Consider the following 17686-nt stretch of genomic DNA (forward strand, 5'->3'; position numbering starts at 1 on the left):
TTGCAATGAAGATACACAAGTGTTGGTTAGTTTTATGTCAGCACTCTGCAAGAAATAAAGCAGAGACTGAGATCTCTCACGTTTAACAGAAGCTCGTCTCGAGGTTATCAAAAAGTCAAGGTTTGCACATTGAACTTAAAAGTGACACTTAACGTCCGTGCTGTCCATCTGACACCACTATGAAAGCGCTATAGCCACGCCCACCGATGTGACTCGTCCAATCGCATGAGCTTAAATCGCAGCGCTTTGCAAGAGCTGACCGACAGCTGAGGCCGTTCGATAAAACCGGGGCACGGCGGCGTTCCCGACCATTCATAACGGCAGTGCGTTACAGCGCAGGAGAGGGAGAACTTGAGAATCAAGCCGATAAATCCTAAAGGAAGCGGAATTAAAGCGCAGCTCATTTGCAGGACCAGAAGTGCGGTTGGATATCGCATACTCTCGCGCTCTTTATTGCCTTTGTGTACCAATCAATATCACTGTACAGTTTTGGCAACACTCAAAGTTGCATCAGAAGGGTGAGCTTCACTCTCCTTTCTGCACCCCTTTCCCAATGAACCCAACGCACTTGGAGACGGGTGGCAAGCCAAACATGGGATTACTTTTGTGATGTGGATTGTAATATCCCTGGAGGAAAAAAATGATTTACTTCTCAACAATGTGAGAGGACCTGCGTCCTGGATTCTCATATTTCTGGATATTCTGAAAATAATCGGCAACAGCTGAGAGACGTTGTAACCTACTTGCTGTGGAGATCTCGATCTCTCTCTCTCTCTCTCTCTCTCTCTCTCTCTCTCTCTCTCTCTCTCTCAGGTGTCTCGCCTGTATGTGTGTTGTGGGACCAACATGGGATCCTTGTTGCCCCTATAGCACGGACCCCGTTTGAAGAAGGCTCTACTCATGTCTAACTTGTTTTTTGAGACCTTTACCAATGCGTTTGCTAAAGTCCGCCTATCGTCGGATAGGATTTTAAAAAGATTTATTCGCCTCATAAATTCAATCATGAACTTTGCTGTCCGCTTGCTCCAACTGTTTCTTGTGACGCTTCTGTATTTTTCAGCTGTCAAGGTAAGTTGTATATCCCTGAATGTTTACAAGGGGGCATAGGGTGAATTTTAAATGTCGCTATTTCGAATGTAATGTGCCTGCGCCACTTGGACGTCCTTGTCTTTCCCCTTGCGAGGTCATTGACCATGTTTTAGCCAAGCTACTTAAAATGACCAGAACAAGCAAATCTGGCCACCAACATCGGGCCATTTCAACACAATAGACAGGAGGGCTTCAGCAATATACACAAGCAGCTCAAGTCCATTCATATGTTTGGAAGTTTGCTGTAGATTTTGGTAAAGGCCCCATCATAGCCACATTAGTGATTTTATTGCTCTTTTTTTTTAAAGGCGCAGCTGCAGTTTTGCGCTTCAGACGGATCCGGTGTTTGAAATCAGACTATTCTTTTTTTATCTAGATCGGTGAAACCCTTCACTCAAAAGACTTATTCATATTGATGTTTCAACAATACTTCCAGTGGTATCAATAAAACTAGAACTGTCAATCAATTTGACCATTCGATAAGTACTTTGAACCGTGAGTCTGCAAATGTGAATAGGAAATATAGAATCAACGACCATGCATGCATGCACAAATGATGCGTGTAAAAAAATATACATGCTTATGAAACAAAATCTAAAGTTCAACAAGTTTTTTAAAGTGATTTAATGTGACATGACGCGTCTGAGTTGGGACTTGAGTGGCATACAGTGCCATGGCAGCATTTAGCCAAAAGTTTTGCCACTGGAGAGGGTGAAACCATCGGGGCACGAGACGTTAGGATGTGCTGTGTTAATTTTATACCGGTCAAATTAATAATAATAATAATAATAATAATAATAATAATAATAATAATTAAGCAAAAAGAAATGTTTAACTGCATACACGTGTCAAAAATAATAAATTAGTCTAAACTGAGCATCCAGCAACGAACCTTGGCGTTGAAATGAAATTAGGTTGCATCATCCTACATCTGAGGGAATGCAGCGATTAGGCAGACTTTAAACATATAGGCTTAAATGTAACTGCACAAAGCATTGGCATATGCATTTCTAACTAAAGTTTCGTTTTTTTTTTTTACCACAGAGTGCCTACATACCCATACCCAAGGACGGAGGCAGAAGCACATATGACGGTGAGTGCACGCGCTCAATGGGGTCATCAAGAGCAGAGGTTTGACACCTGGCAGTCTGCAGTCCCTGATTACAGCGCCATCTTGCGAAGTGTTGGAAAATGTGCTGTTGTGCTTTCCTTCAACAGGACACATCTGTCCTATTTGTGATTTGTTGTATTTAAAACGTGGAATAGAGTGTGCACTAATTGTTAACATGTAATTCCACAAAGGATTAGTTGGAATGAGCCTTGCCCAACCTCTCGTTACTAAACTTCTGCCATGCTCAGAGAAGCTAGACTACATTTTATTAAAATGACAATTAATCTAGCTGTTGGTCTGCAAAGTGGTACATGAGAACAACCACGCAACTGTACAGAATGCACTCACACACTAAATGCTTATATGTAGGATTCGTTTTTTTAGCTGGGCAGAGTGCAAGACGGTACTTGTACATGGTACAATTGGACACCGCAGACAAATCACCACATCACAAGTTTCTAGAGAGGCTCCTAAACATTTCCGAACACAGTGTTGGTTTTGAAAAAGAGTAAAGTTGCTACTTTTGAGTATATAAAAATGCTACTTTTAGGCTGATTTTCTCTTTCTTTCTCACTTGCAGTGGTGCCCTTTATGGAGGTTTTTAACCGGTCTCTCTGCCGTCCACGGGAAATGCTGGTGGATATTCTGCAGGAGTACCCTGATGACACAGAGCATTTCTTCATCCCGTCCTGTGTGGTTCTGACCCGCTGTGCTGGGTGCTGCAGTGATGAGATGATGGAGTGTACCCCCACCATCATCTACAACATTACTTTACAAGTCAGTCCAAGCTCAATCCCTAAAGGCTGTGGGGTGTACTTTGTTTTGTTTTGTGTGCCGTTCCGTCTCTTGCACGTTCGAGCACTCAGCTTAGTATACTTTTTTGACCATGAACCCATATGAGCCCGTTCAATGCATGCGGACACTGAGCGTACTGTGCTGATGACGAAATTTTGTGTCGCGCACTGTGCGTGAGACGGACCTGCAGGTGGAAAACCTTATACTTTGGCCTTTAGCCTCCAGGCCATAACTTCCTGACATTATTTGTCTGAATCTTGTTTGTTTGTTGTGGTTTTCCAATGTGTGTAATAGTTTTTCACATTTTTCTGTAGATCAAAAGAGTGAAACCACTTCGCCATCAGGGTGACTTTTTCATGAGTTTTGCAGAACACAGTGAATGCCAATGTCGGTAAGAATACTCACAATCACTTTTTTCCCACAGCTCCCCTAATATCTGTTCTGTGATTGAATTAGTCTGCTCTGTAATTAGTGGCAATGCTAAGGCAAGCATAACTATTACTATTGCTCAAACTTGGGCTATTTTCAAAGTGATCAGACTTTTTGAATGGAGGATAAAACAGGGCAAAATTGATCCCACACGCAATTCCGAGCTTTGCACGGGCAAGAACTAAACCCATTTTCTTCAGAACTGTATTGTAATAATTTTACTGTGGTTTGCCCTGGCACGATTATGCTGTTCTGTTCTCTATTCTGTGTGTATTAGTGTGTGCATGTACAGATTTGTTGATGTCTTAACAAACAAACAGGTTCACTGAGTTAATTTCTCACTCTCCTTTTGTTGCTCTTTCAGGGTGAAGAAAGATGTTTCAGAGAAAAGAGAAATGTGAGTCCTATTGTTTCAATGCATTGATTGTGTGCGCTTGCATGCACTCGCTCTCGCTCTTTTTTTTTTTATTCTTCTACCATTTCCCCCTCCATTCATGCATTCAGTTTTGTTTCATAATCTGTCAGCCTTTATCTCAGTCACCCTTATCTCCAGCTAGGTGTATTCCTTCCTGTTTTCAAAATATCTTTTGATCCTTTCATCTCGTCTCCATCCTTTTCATGTTACATAACGCCATAAAATCAGATTTTTAGAGAACAGCAGAGCTACTCACTGTTGGTATTAACCCCATGACATTTAAGTCTTGCAAATCTTGCGTTACAGTTTAGTGACACAGTTGTCAAACTAAAGCTGCATGCAAATTAGGGCTGGACGATATATTCAATATTCACAATATATTTGCAATGATTTTAAGGCATTTTTTTTTGCCATTGAGATTAAATGAAGCAACTTTGTGAATATTGCTATGATTTTTGTTTTGCCATTAAGTTTTAAGACTGTGTCATTAGAGTAATTTTGCGTCCATTCCTTGTCTCACAACCTGCAGATATGAGAGTTAAAAAATTCAGTAGCAAAAATGCAATATTAGTAAGTTTGATTCATTTCTGTGAATCAGTTGGATTCAAAACATTGATTCAAAGATTTGTTCATGTAATCACTTAAATATGTTCACAAAAGTCACTGTGTAGGATTGAAATGTTTATCAAAACATTAGAAAACATGCTTTTGATTAATTTTTAACTAGATTTGACTGTATTTTACCTTTTACATAAAGTGTTTCGTATCTCTTTGACAACAATGACGGTTTAGTTTAAATAATGGTTACTCTGATTGAAACATTTAAACAACACAAATTTAAGCCTATATATATATATATATATATATATATATATATATATATATATTGAGATTTGCCAAAAAGCCCAAAAATATTGCTAATTTTAGCTATATCGTCCAGCCCCAGATCTACAAGCCCAGAACTACTGCCCTTGTTATCCCAGATGTCTACAGGTGACCGGCAGATGAGCTCAGTGATACACTCTGACTCTCAAACCGCTATCTGATGTACTTCCCCTTTTAATCTCATCATGTTATTGCGCATCGGCTTCTGAGGTGTAAATTTATTTCCCCTCAGGTGTGTAAAGAGCTCCGTGAGCAGGTGTACAATTTTGCCCGCTAGTTCAGTGCCCTCTTTCTGCATTCTCATGTTTGGTAATGCTCTGTTTTATGATCTAAGGTTCATTGAGGTGAGGGAGGGATTTGTCGCATCTGAAGCGTTTTTATGTCCAGCGATAAGACAGTGTTTTCTCTGCTTGTTTATGAGCTCATTTCCACTCCTCAAGAGATACCGCAGCGGTCAGTCAACCGCCTATCCATTGACTCCCTCTTGCCAGATAATGTAGGTTGAAGTGTTTGAATGCTTACTGAAGTTGACAGTACCACAGAGGGTGTTGATCTTCATGCTGATGTGTTACAGGTCAGAGGTTATTTATCTGGTTTTAAAAAGTTTAAATGATATCTAGTTCTGGTAAACAATTGTCCTTATGACACAGAGGCTGTTCCTCTGCAGAGCACCATGTTCAGAGACGCTGGTTCATAACACGATCAAATCTGACCTCTGAAACAGTGAATGTAATTATGCATAATAACAAGGCTGATATGTCAGCTGTGTCTTTAAAATTCAACTTTGTAGTCCTGATATTCTGTTTAAACAACTTGGACTTCATGAGAGTGGCAGAAGATGCTTTTGTGAAGCGTGCTTTTAAGAAGGTCTTACTCCTTACAAATTTGCAAAGTTGCGATAGACCGATATATTGGCTAGGCTGATAAATCGCCTTATATATGACCATTTTGGGATCATTGGCATTGGTCAATAACGGTGCCCAATCACTTGGCTGATTAACAGAAGCTTTAGCTCTCCCTCCAAAATATATCAACAGCCCTTGCTAAATGTTTAAATTAGTGAATGTATTGCTTTAAAAGCATAAGCCTATATTTGTATAATCAGTTACCATCAGTGGTCTGTTGACTGATATTTTGGTAGTGCCTATTGGCAGGGCTGTTGACAGATTTTGGAACTTTGGACACAAAGGGAGAGCAAATGCATTTGTATATCAACCTAGCTGATATGTAGTTCTCTTACGAGAGGTTCTCTCGTATTGCGTAAGCTAGCTTACGCTACGGGAAAGATTCATCTTTTCTGAGATATTGAAGCCAAAAAATTATCCTTAATTTTTGTATCCATTGTCAACGCAGTGCGGCAGCTGCAGACCTTGAGCGGGCTAGCTAGCGAGCTCATAGGTTGCTCTGTGGCAACTGCTGCAGCCTATAGACAAGCTTGGGCGAACTCGCATCCAATGAGAGGTGTCCGCGCGCTCACTGCATCAAAGCCTGCCAAAATGGGCGTGACTAGAGTGCATATAAGCGTAGTTCGTAGGCTGGAACCCTGATTTTCATCTCTTCAGCGAAGCTCTTCGCATCGCTGACCTGGAAGCCGAGTCACCGTTCGAGGGGCATCAAGCAAGCGTGGACAGCGCTAGAAGAAGCCGGCCGTCTCAGCCACCTTCAGCCATCCTGCGAGCTACGCCATCCGACGACGTATCCTTTTATTCAGCAAGCTAGTTCTCACGAACTATTCACAAAAGAGTACGAGCGTCTTTTTCAAGATGCCTCGCTCCACTTGCGCCTCATGTCGCGCCCTTCTCAGCACAGGAGCCCGCCACATCATCTGCGCTCTCTGCCTGGGACTGGGGCACGCAGAGCTCGCCCTCACTGAGGGCGGATGCGATTTCTGCGAGGAGCTACCGATGTCGACCCTGCGGGCTCGACTCGAAGCGCTCAAAGCAGAAGCCGCCGCGGCGCCTTACCTTCAGCCGCGCAGGAAGAAGCGCCGCTCACAAAGGCTGCCGGAAACTGTGGTTGAAGCGACTGCCTCGCCGGAGCCTCTCCCTCGAGCATCGCTTTCACCCTCCCGCCCCGGGATGCGCAGTTGCCGCTGAGCGGCCGCACTGCTGCCATCTCGGATGACGAGGCGGAGGATAAGGGCCGCTGTTCCATCATGGCTTCGGACAGCGAGGAGTGGTCAGGCTCCCAAGCCTCCTCCTCGGCCCAGGAATCCAGCAGGACCAGCGCCGGAGTCGAAGGGGAGTTAACACGCCTCCTCACACAGGCCGTCGACCGCCTCGGGCTCGAGTGGTCACCGCCCCTGAGCAGGCACCCAACAGACTCGACGGCTGCTTTCTTCAAAGCCATCGCCGCTCTACACCGCGGCCCGGGCCGCTCCCTTCCTGCCGGAATTACATACGGAGCTTGCAAAGTCGTGGAACGCTCCTTTTTCAGCCAGGACCCGTTCCACGTCTCCACCTCTCTCGCGTCGGTGGACAGCGCCACTGAGAGAGGCTACTCCTCCATCCCCGGTCGAGGACTCGGTAGCAGCACACCTTTGTCTGCCCTCCGCGAGATGGCGTTCCAAGCCTGTGCTCCCGTCTAAGGCCTGCAGAGCGACTTCCGCCTATGTTGGCGCGCCTATTCCGCCGCCCGGCCAAGCGCATCTGCTCTGCACTCAATGGCCGTTTTACAGATCCTACAAGCAGACCTTCTTCGGAGTGGGATGAGAAAGGCAGGCACCCAGAGGCTGTTACTGATCTACGGCGCGACAGACCTCGCCCTTCGCGCTACCAAAGCTGCAGCCCAAGCTCTAGGGAAGTGCATGGCCTCGCTGACTGTGACCGAGAGACACTTATGGCTAACACTAGCCGACATGGGAGAAGCAGAGCGCTCCACGTTCCTCAACGCACCGCTCTCTCCGACCGCTCTCTTCGGCTCCGCGGTGAGTGGCATTGTTGACCGCTTCTCAGAAGTCCAGAAAGCCACCCAAGCCATGAACCTCTTCCTGCCGCGTCGTGCTAGCTCCTCTGCAGGCCGCTCACGTGATCAGCCTCCTGCACGAGCCTCTTCACAGCGCCCAGTTCAACAAACTCAGACTTCTCAGCGTCGACAGAGCGGCCGCCCTCGATCGCGCTCAGACAGCCGCCGCAGACCGCCACCCCCCCGCGGGCCTCGATTTAAGGTAACGCTGAAACCAGAGCAACCGAAGTCTTCCTAACTTTGTTAAACAAATGATGGCTCATTCCCGCCGTGGCCAGACCACCGTCAAAGCTTTGCCCCCTGTCAGTCCCCTTCTCTCAGGCTACTACAGTGGTGAATTTAGCAGCCAACAAGCCGGTGACACTGCCCGCTTGCCTGCACTCAAATGCCGTTTTCACGGCTACCCAAATAAATCTTGTTAAAGAGCAAACATGTCTTATGTGTAGAAAAAGTGCCCACAACCCAGTGTTCGCCCCTACACACAAGCATAACACATCCCGTGCCCCTATCAGAGCACGCTCTCATAAAGCGGTTACGAACCGCTCGAGCGTCAGAGTCAATGAAGGCGCCCACAAATGCGTGCGCGTGCCCATTCTCTGCCCGCTCTGTCACACGACCAGCCCTATGTGTAGAAAATGTGCCCAAAATCCAGTGTTCACTTCTGCACACAAGCACTGCATGTCTCGTGTCCCCACCAGAGCACGCTCACATAAAGCGGTTACTGAACCGCTCGAGCGTCAGAGTCAATGAAGGCGCCCACAAATGCGTCGTGCGCGCCCATTCTCTGCCCGCTCTGTTACACGGCCAGCAAACATTCCTCTGTGTGTAAGTCCCGTGCCCATGACTATGCTTAGCATCACGTAACAGATGTGACTCTTTCCCCATTCATTCCAATCGGAAGTCACTCACAAAACATCCTGTTCATGCTGTCTCGCGAGCAATCATGCATAAACACACTAAACGCGCTCACACATTTTGTTCAGCTCTGTGTGCGGCAATCAGAGCGAATTGGCCATTCACCCTCTAGCGTTACGCTTCAAAGCGTGGGAAGCTATTCCAGGGATATCCAAGTGGGTGTTAAGCACAATACAACAGGGCTATTTGCTACAGTTCGATCGCCGCCCTCCTCGCTTCAGAGCGGCTCGAAACCACTGTGAACACGGAAGCAGCGTGCATGCTTCGTTCAGAAATAGCAAGCCTTCTGTGCAAAAGGGCCATAGAAAAAGTGCCACCCTCTCTGAGTGAGTCGGGGCTTTACAGCCGTTATTTTCTTGTTCCCAAGAAAGACGGCGGCCTCAGACCCATATTAGATCTCAGGGTTTTGAACAAGGTGCTTGCAAAAAGACCGTTCAAAATGCTTACAATCAGGAAACTCCTCGCGCATGATGCGCCAGGGGACTGGTTTATTTCTCTCGATCTGAAAGATGCATACTTTTAGATTCAGATAAATCCCGTCACAGGCCATTCTTGAGATTCGCCTCGACGGCCAGGTTTGTCAATACACCGTCCTTCCGTTCGGCCTGTCCTTAGCACCCGTACTTTCACGAAGTGCATGGATGCGGCGCTCGCACCCCTGCGGAGTCAGGGTTTGCGAATTCTGAACTATTTGGACGACTGGCTGATTATGGCTCAGTCACATATGGAGCTTCTGTCTCACAGAGCAGTTCTCCTCAGCCATCTGAACTGTTTGGGTCTTACAGTCAATTGGACCAAGAGCTCACTACAGCCCAGTCAGACCATTTCCTTCCTGGGAATAGAACTAGACTCCGTGGCAATGACGGCTCGCTTATCTACACAGCGCGCACGCCGTGTTCAGCGACTAGCCGCATCTTTTCAGATGAACAGCCTCACGCCTCTGAAGAAATTCCAGAGAGTGCTAGGTTACATGGCCTCAGCCGCAGCAGTACTTCAGCTGGGTTTACTGCACATGCGCCGCTTCAGCATTGGCTAAACACCCGGCGTCTCGCCGGGCTTGGGCCACAGGCCGCCAGCCCATCAAGGTGACTCAGACCTGTATATCAGCTCTGCAGCCCTGGACAGTGGCCGAATGGTATCAGCGGGAGTGACAATGGGAGCTGTATCTCGCCGAAAAGTCATCTCGACAGACGGCGTCCAACACGGGTTGGGGCGCGGTCTGCGAAGGGCTCTCCGGTTTTCGGCCTATGGTCAGTTCAGGAAAAGCTCCTTCACATAAATTGTCTGGAAATGATAGCGGTCGATGCACGCTCGTGCGCTTTCTCCCGGTCATTCAGGGTCACCACGTCCTGGTCCGTTCGGACAACAGATCTGTGGTATCCTACCTAAACCGTCAGGGCGGTGTCAGATCCAGGAACCTCTTCCATCTGACGAAACGCATACTGAGTTGGTCCCAGTGCCACCTGCGCTCGCTGAGGGCGACGCATGTGCCAGGCCACCTGAACGACAGCCCGGATAGACTGTCCAGAGACAATATTCCCCCAGGGGAATGGTCCCTGCATGCTCAAACAGTCCAGACGGTATGGCACCTATTCGGCAGAGCAGAGATAGACCTCTTTGCGTCCAAAGAGAACTCTCACTGCCCAATATTTTTCTCGAAAAGCGAGGACGCGCTGGCCCAGGACTGGCCCAGACGCCCGTTTTACGCCTTCCCTCCCATCTCGCTATTGCCACAGGTAATGCAGAGGATCAGGGAAACGCGTCACTCGGTGCTCCTCGTAGCCCCGCGTTGGGAGAATCAGACATGGTTCCCGGAGCTTACGCAGCTGTCACTGACAGCGGCGTGGCCCATCCCAGTGAGAGCAGATCTCCTCTCTCAAGCTCGCGGCACAATCTGGCATCCCCACCCAGAGGCTGGGCTGCATGCGTGGGTGATCAACGACTACCCGTCGCTCTGCCAGAAGGAGTAATAAACACCATCATACACGCTAGAGCCCCTTCCACGAGAAGACTCTATGCGTCAAAATGGTCTGTGTTTTCAAAATGGTGCACCGACAGAGACCTGGACCCGCGGACATGTGGGGTGTCGTCGCTGCTCGTATTTCTACAAGAGCTGCTGGATAAGGGCAGATCCCCATCCACGCTCAAAGTGTATGTGGCGGCCGTTGCGGCGTTCGCTGAACCCCTGCACGGCCAGTCATGGGGTAAAAGCGAGCTGGTCATCCGGCTTCCTCAGGGGAGCTAGAAGGATGAACCCCCAGCGCCCCCATCGGTTCCTATCTGGGATCTTTCTATAGTTCTCGAAACTATGAAAGCCCCCCTTTCGAACCACTTCAATCCGTGGATTTGAAATACCTTTCACTCAAAACCGCTTTTCTGACTGCCCTGTCATCAGTCAAACGTGTGGGAGACCTTCACGCGCTGTCTGTCAGCGCTGCGTGTCTTGAGTTTGGACCAAGTGACTCCAAGGTCATTTTAAAGCCTAGACACGGCTATGTTCCCAAGGTGATCGGTACTCCTTTCAGAGCACAGGTCATTTCCCTATCGGCGCTGCCAGCATCCGATAGCTGACGCGACGCCAATCTCCTTTGCCCGGTCAGAGCACTGAGATTGTATACTGCACGCTCCGCTGCTTTCAGACGCTCTGAGCAGCTTTTCGTTTCGTTAGGGCGCACCAAAGGTCTCGCCGCCTCGAAACAGACACTATCTAGATGGATAGTGGACGCTATTGCTGCTGCATACGCGTCAAAAGACCTGCCATGCCCGTTGGGCATTAGGGCTCACTCCACTAGAGGCATGGCATCCTCGTGGGCATGGTCCAGCGGGATTTCCATTCACGACATATGTGTGGCAGCGGGATGGACTTCCCCCTCCACCTTTGTCAGATTTTACAATATGGAAGTGCCCGCTCTGCAGGCAAAACTACTAGCGGTTTAATACGCTACAGCTCCCCTGGTGAGCTGCACTGATGGGACACATTCCATTCCCACTATGTGCTTATGTATTACACAATCAATGACCCGCATTCTTGCCGGCCAAATATTTTTTCCCCACTCATAAGGGCTCCCCCGGGTCCCCCCTTAATTCCCTGGGGCTCATACAGTGGATGCTTGGAGCGCACGGCGTTGACAATGGGTTCCGTAGCGTAGCTAGCTACGCATACGAGAACCTCTCGTGAAGAGAACGTATCGGTTACCTAACGTAACCTCGGTTCTCTCTAGATGAGGAACGAGTATTGTGTAGCCGGCCGTGCTCGCGCCACTGGCGACTTTTCGCTTCAGTCAATGAAAACCAGGGTTCCAGCCTACGAACTACGCTTATATGCACTCTAGTCACGCCCATTTTGGCGGGCTTTGATGCAGTGAGCTGCGGACGCCTCTCATTGGATGCGAGTTCGCCCAAGCTCGTCTATAGGCTGCAGCAGTTGCCACAGAGCAACCTATGAGCTCGCTAGCTAGCCCGCTCAAGGTCTGCAGCTGCCGCACTGCGTTGACAATGGATACAAAAATTAAGGATAATTTTTTTGGCTTCAATATCTCAGAAAAGATGAATCTTTCCCGTAGCGTAAGCTAGCTTACGCAATACTCGTTCCCTCATCTAGAGAGAACCGAGGTTACGTTAGGTAACCGATACGTTTATCAGTAAAAGCTATACTTACATTTTATTAGCCTATATCACATATATAAATCTGCCATCAGCTTCCCATTCTCTAGTTATCAGTATCTGCATCAGCCATTGAAAACCCCATATCGGTTTACCACTAATGCAAATAACCTAACCGAGAAGCTGGGCACATATTTAATCAATTTGCAATGGGATTGCGTGATTGTTAGAGAAGGAACGTCATAGATTTCATATTTCCTGACGTGATATGCCGGAGTGCTTAGTTACTTAGGATACATAGATGGATGGAAATGTCCTTAATGTCATGTTGATTTGCTGGTTAACTGAATTTTGATTGTAAAGCAATAGCTACATTCCTGTTATAGTAAAACCAGCTTTCTTAGGCACTATAAGTTTTGATGGCCAATAGATATCACTAATCAAGTTAAAAGTCAAACCTCACCAGTACATGTTTAACGTTTTGGATCAGTTTGAATCAGTGTGTCTCTGTTTTGTAACTCACGTAGTCATGAGAGCACCAACCAGGAATCCTGCTAACATTACTGGAGAAAGTCATTTGATGATTTAATGTCTTGTTTATTTATTAAAAACGTATTGTGTGCGGAATAGTCTGGCTTGTCATTTCTAATTTGTGTTTCACATCCCGGGAGTATGCTGTTGTTACTGGGACTAATACAACAAAAAGAGGGAAATTTAGTAGGACATGTCTGCTGGTGTTTCCATCTGGATCATTTTAGCACTGCCTTGTTACTGCAATCTTAATGTGATATGTTGCAACAACTGCGATTCAGTTTTTGTTTTTCGATGTTCTTCTTTGTTTGTCCTGTTCCCTTTCCAGAAAACCCCGGAAGGGCAAAGGCCAAAAGCGAAAGAGAAAGAAAAACCATGAAAAAAAGCGGGATTTGTATGTGACCTCTGCGTTTGCCTCCTCTCACCTGCACCTGAGTGTGACACTCTTGGTCGTCAAAATAATTTGCGAGGAGGTTTTTTGCCTCCTTTAATCAGTGCATTCCATTGTTAATTGCCATTAATCCATCTATCTTTTCCTCCTTCGTTTAATTAAAACTGACCATCCCATGACAACTATCTTCCTCTGCTCTGACAGAGCCTGACTCACTAGTGACTAATGCACATGCTTAAATGATTAACATTTGACCAAATTGTTTGGACAACCTAGTACACTAGACTGCAACAGTGGATGCCACTTTTTCAGCGGCCTTGGTTACCTAAGTATTTTTACCCCTTCAGTTTAACCAGAGGGATTTCAAATCCAAATCCCTTTGAGCCCAAATTCATTTGAACATATTTGAATGTACAAGATTGTGTAATTAACATCTTTTATGAGGGAATGAACTACTCATCCCATGAAGCATTGTGAAAGACATGATTAAATCAGAAATGGCATTCAAATACAAAACAGTTGATTTGAAGTTATTAATTAAGTATAAAATATGATATATCTGATGTCAATTGCAGAGGCTAGGAAGACTGACCCGATTACGTTATTCGCAATGCTTTACGGAAGTGTGTGGTCACTGTTGAGCTCTTTATGCTGCAATTCCCGTTTTCATGGTGACAGCTAATTATTTGATCACTTAAGGATTCACTGAGAATTTGGAAATATTACAAAAATAAAGTTAAAATCACACTGACATATGTTTTATACAGAAGCTTGTACCATTTCATGACTGCTATGTAGCTCATGGTAGGTCTGTCTGGAAATGTTATCATCGCTAAAATCATTGCTAAAAGTTTCTTCATGGACAATGAATTAGATATTTACTTCCAAAACCCTACTGTTGCACTCTAAAAGTTGTGCCACGGGCCTCAATGAATCACGCTCTGTGATTGGAGGAGAGGTGGGCTTCAGTGAGGTGGCTGACATGGCTGCTTACCACACCCACCACATCAGCATGTCTATAAGTCAATGGTACTAATCTGTTTTAATATTTGTGTTGGAATCACTACCATGTTTGTGCTGCTTCCTGTTTTTGAATGTTTTTGTTTTTCGTTGTATTAGGACTGACCGTCATTCTCACATTGGTTCTGATATATGAGACGGATTTTTTTTGCTCTAAATTTGGTATTGTTCTGCTGTGTGATCTGCACCACAGCATTACGAAAGTCAAACTGCCTGTTTACTTTGGTGCTTCTCCTGGTAATTGAGAAATGAAATGTGTTTCAATGAGAATGAAAGGGCAAAGGAATGTGTATATAAGAACAATCTGCCCCTGTGAAACTGGTGCTTTTTGAAGTCAGTCTTTTTCCTGAGGGCAGGGAAATTGTTGGTTTATTTAGATGTTAAAAGAAAATTAGATTTAAAGGAATAGTTCACCCAGAAATGAAAATTCACATGATCTTTTTGGTACTTTTTTTTTTTGCATTTTTGGAGCTTAACATCCACCTTCCCCATTTACTTTTATTGTATTTCCTTTTGTGTTCCATGGAAGATGGAAAGTCATATGGGTATGGAACAACAGGTGGGTAAGTGAAGAATGTACATTTTTGGGTGAACTATCCCTTTAAGGACAGAAATATACTTAACGCAAGTATGTACACAGATGCGATCACTTGGCCAATGCATTGCCAGCGTGCGATCTGGTTAAATATGTTTAAAGTGCGTTCTTGCGTTACTGTTGCGGTAACAAACCTCAATACTCAAGGGGGCGATAGAGTTACCTTCAAAAGTCTGAGCCATCAAACTGGATGTGTTATTATTCAGGTAAGTTGCTATAAATATATTGACTTTACCTTACTTGCTCAGCAATATTCTTGCCTTTAGGTTAGTCTTAGAATCAGATTATGGCTGCTTTTGATAAACCTGTCCTCGGAGCAATATTGACTTCAAAAAAGGTCAGTTGGCACAAACCTGTGTGAACCTTTTTCTAGAAGTCCAGCATTTTGTACTGTCAATAAACATATGTTCTGAATACCATGATTAAACACTGCAAGAGGCAATAAATGGAAATACTACATTCTCATGCACTGCACTGATTTTGTTCACGTAAGCGTTTCTGTTTTAACATGACAATAGAATGAGAAGAAGCATGGTTAGGAGTGATTGTGAGCAAATGAGTGACAGAGATGGTGTGAATGAAACACTTTTATTCTGGTCAATTTGGTTAAATTTTCACGCATCAGCTTGAGCTGAAAAACTGAGCTGATCTTGCTAATGCAAGGCCACATCCTGCTTAACTTCAGCTATTTACGTGCTACCAAAATCTCCTTGGACCTTCAGAAGGGGTAAAACCATGGTACCACACCAGAGTGTGGTTGGCAGTGATTGGATGATGCTGAAAAATGTATAGCATGCTGGTTATCAATCTCACTAAGGGCTTGTGTTGGTGTTCTGGGGAGTGTCTGTGGGTGTGTTTGGGTGAGAATGTTTAATATGTTTAACATGATGTCATCTCCCCCAATCTCTCTCTCTCTCTCTCTCTTTAGCAGTCAGTGTGAGCCTTGCTGCAGTATGTGTTCTGATAGGAGGAGAAGGTTGTTTGTTCAAGATCCAGAGACGTGTCGGTGTTCCTGTAAATACTCTGAAGCCGACTGCAGGTCTAGACAGCTTGAGCTCAACGAAAGGACTTGCAGGTTGGTGGGTGTTTGTACGTTTTACACAGTTGTATATCTACTAATGTTTTTGTGTATACATTAATTATTAAATATTATTTCCTGACTTTTCTATTTGGTATTGTCAGAAGTTGGACTTTCATAAGACTGATCTCATTTATGTTCAAGTATTAAGTTTGTCTCAAATGTTTCTCATCAAATATCTTAGGAGAAATTAAAATAGAAACAAATGAGAGAATTGTTGACATACAGTAAGAGTATAGAGCTTTAGAATTAAAGGAATATTCTGGGTTCAATGCAAGTTTGACAGCAATCAATAGAGTTTGTGGCATAATGTTGATACCACAAAAATGATTTCGACTTATCCCTCCTTTTCTTTAAAAAAGCAGATATCGAGGTTACAGTGAGGCACTTACAATGGAAGTGAATGCGGTCAATTTTTGAAGGATTTTAAAGGCAGAAATGTGACGCTTAGAACTTATTAAAGCACTTACAGGAATTCTACTGTCAAAACGTGTGTATTATTTGAGCTTTGAATTTGTTTAAATCATAGTTTTTACAGTCGTTTTAGGGTTTACGGCGTTAGGTCATGGCAACAAAGTTGTAATAGTGTGTATGTCTTTACACAGAAACGTTTAGTGAGTGTATCATACTAAAATCATGTTAAAATGCAGATTGTATACGTCTTGTGGCTGTATTTTTTAAACTGTGATTTATTTTAACGTTTGCAGAATTTTCCCCATTTACTTCCATTGTAAGTGCCTCACTGGAACACAGTTTTTTGCTTTTTTTAAACAAAGGACCAGGAGACTTCAGATCTCCATGTAATTAATCTCATTGACTCTTGAGAGAAACAATTGAGATTTTCAGTATTTCATTTGTGATTTTTCTGTTATATGGGTCAACAAGTGAAATCTTCATACCTCTGTTCCAAAACCTAGTGAGCTGCCTTGTTGTCTACTGCCAACATAGGCAACAGTCTTCTAAGGAGGCATCCTCACCAACATGGAACATCACAAATGACTTATTTGCACTATAATTAGCGCTTCCGTCGAAATTGAAATAGAGTTTGACGATAGAATGTTGCTATGTTAATGATGTGGTACTCTGATACACATAAAAATCCATAGCACACACAAATATTTTGTAAAATGGTCAATTTGGACTACTTTTCCATATTGAATGAATTATATCAATATTTCTCTCAACTGGCCATCTTAGATTATTTATTTTTTTAGCAGAGCTTTATTATGCCACCCCATTGCCTTCATTCATTCTCACTATCTTTTTACTCTATTGCTCAGATGTGACAAACCAAGAAGGTGAACTGAACCGGCTCTGGCTGAGAATGGACTCTGACATGAAGGAATATTTCACCAATATTTCACAGCACTTTGAACTTTCAGCTTTGAACTTTCATCTAATTGTTCCTTTGAGCCAACACAGAGAGAATGAGAGAAGGAAGTGAAGGGGTTGGAAAGATGGGGGTTTATACTCGATGAAATGTTCTGTCTGTATATTTTTCATGATTCGTTTGTGTTATAAGCGAACCGAGAGACTGAAAGCACAGAATGTGATTTGCTGCTAAAGGGTGATTCGAAAAGACCTGCGTAAACGTTTCTGATCTTGGCTGCCGTGCATAAACTCATAATCAAAATCACTCAATGAAACACATCACTGGATTTTGGGTCTGCTGTGCAGTTTTTCATGTGAATTTAAACATAAATGTATGCAAACGAACAAGTTACCTTTTGGAAGACTGCAAGAATACATCAACGTTCACTACATGGACGTGGGGTGTCGCTGTGGAATCATTCCTCCCCAGTACGAGGACAGTGAGCACAACGTTTATGTTTTTTAAAGACGGACATGTGACTGACAACTCTCTG

General features: G+C 44.7%; 1 protein-coding gene across 4 annotated transcripts; it reads left to right on the forward strand.

The window, feature by feature from the left end:
- Positions 1-235: 235 nt before the first annotated feature.
- vegfab (vascular endothelial growth factor Ab) lies at positions 236-17301 on the forward strand. Of its 4 annotated transcripts, none has more exons than XM_052119028.1 (8): positions 236-1068; positions 2134-2182; positions 2781-2977; positions 3310-3386; positions 3789-3821; positions 13066-13131; positions 15675-15818; positions 17102-17301. In XM_052119028.1, exons 1-8 carry the CDS (start codon positions 901-903, stop codon positions 17121-17123), a joined length of 756 nt encoding a protein of 251 aa, XP_051974988.1. In that variant the 5' UTR covers positions 236-900; the 3' UTR covers positions 17124-17301. The 4 variants fall into 4 exon arrangements, with proteins under 4 accessions (XP_051974988.1, XP_051974990.1, XP_051974987.1 ...); XM_052119027.1 differs by having other exon boundaries at positions 237-1068; positions 15672-15818; XM_052119030.1 differs by lacking the exon at positions 13066-13131.
- Positions 17302-17686: the final 385 nt, after the last annotated feature.

Source organism: Xyrauchen texanus, chromosome 45 (genome assembly GCF_025860055.1).
Source record: "Xyrauchen texanus isolate HMW12.3.18 chromosome 45, RBS_HiC_50CHRs, whole genome shotgun sequence".
Classification (NCBI taxonomy): domain Eukaryota; kingdom Metazoa; phylum Chordata; class Actinopteri; order Cypriniformes; family Catostomidae; genus Xyrauchen; species Xyrauchen texanus.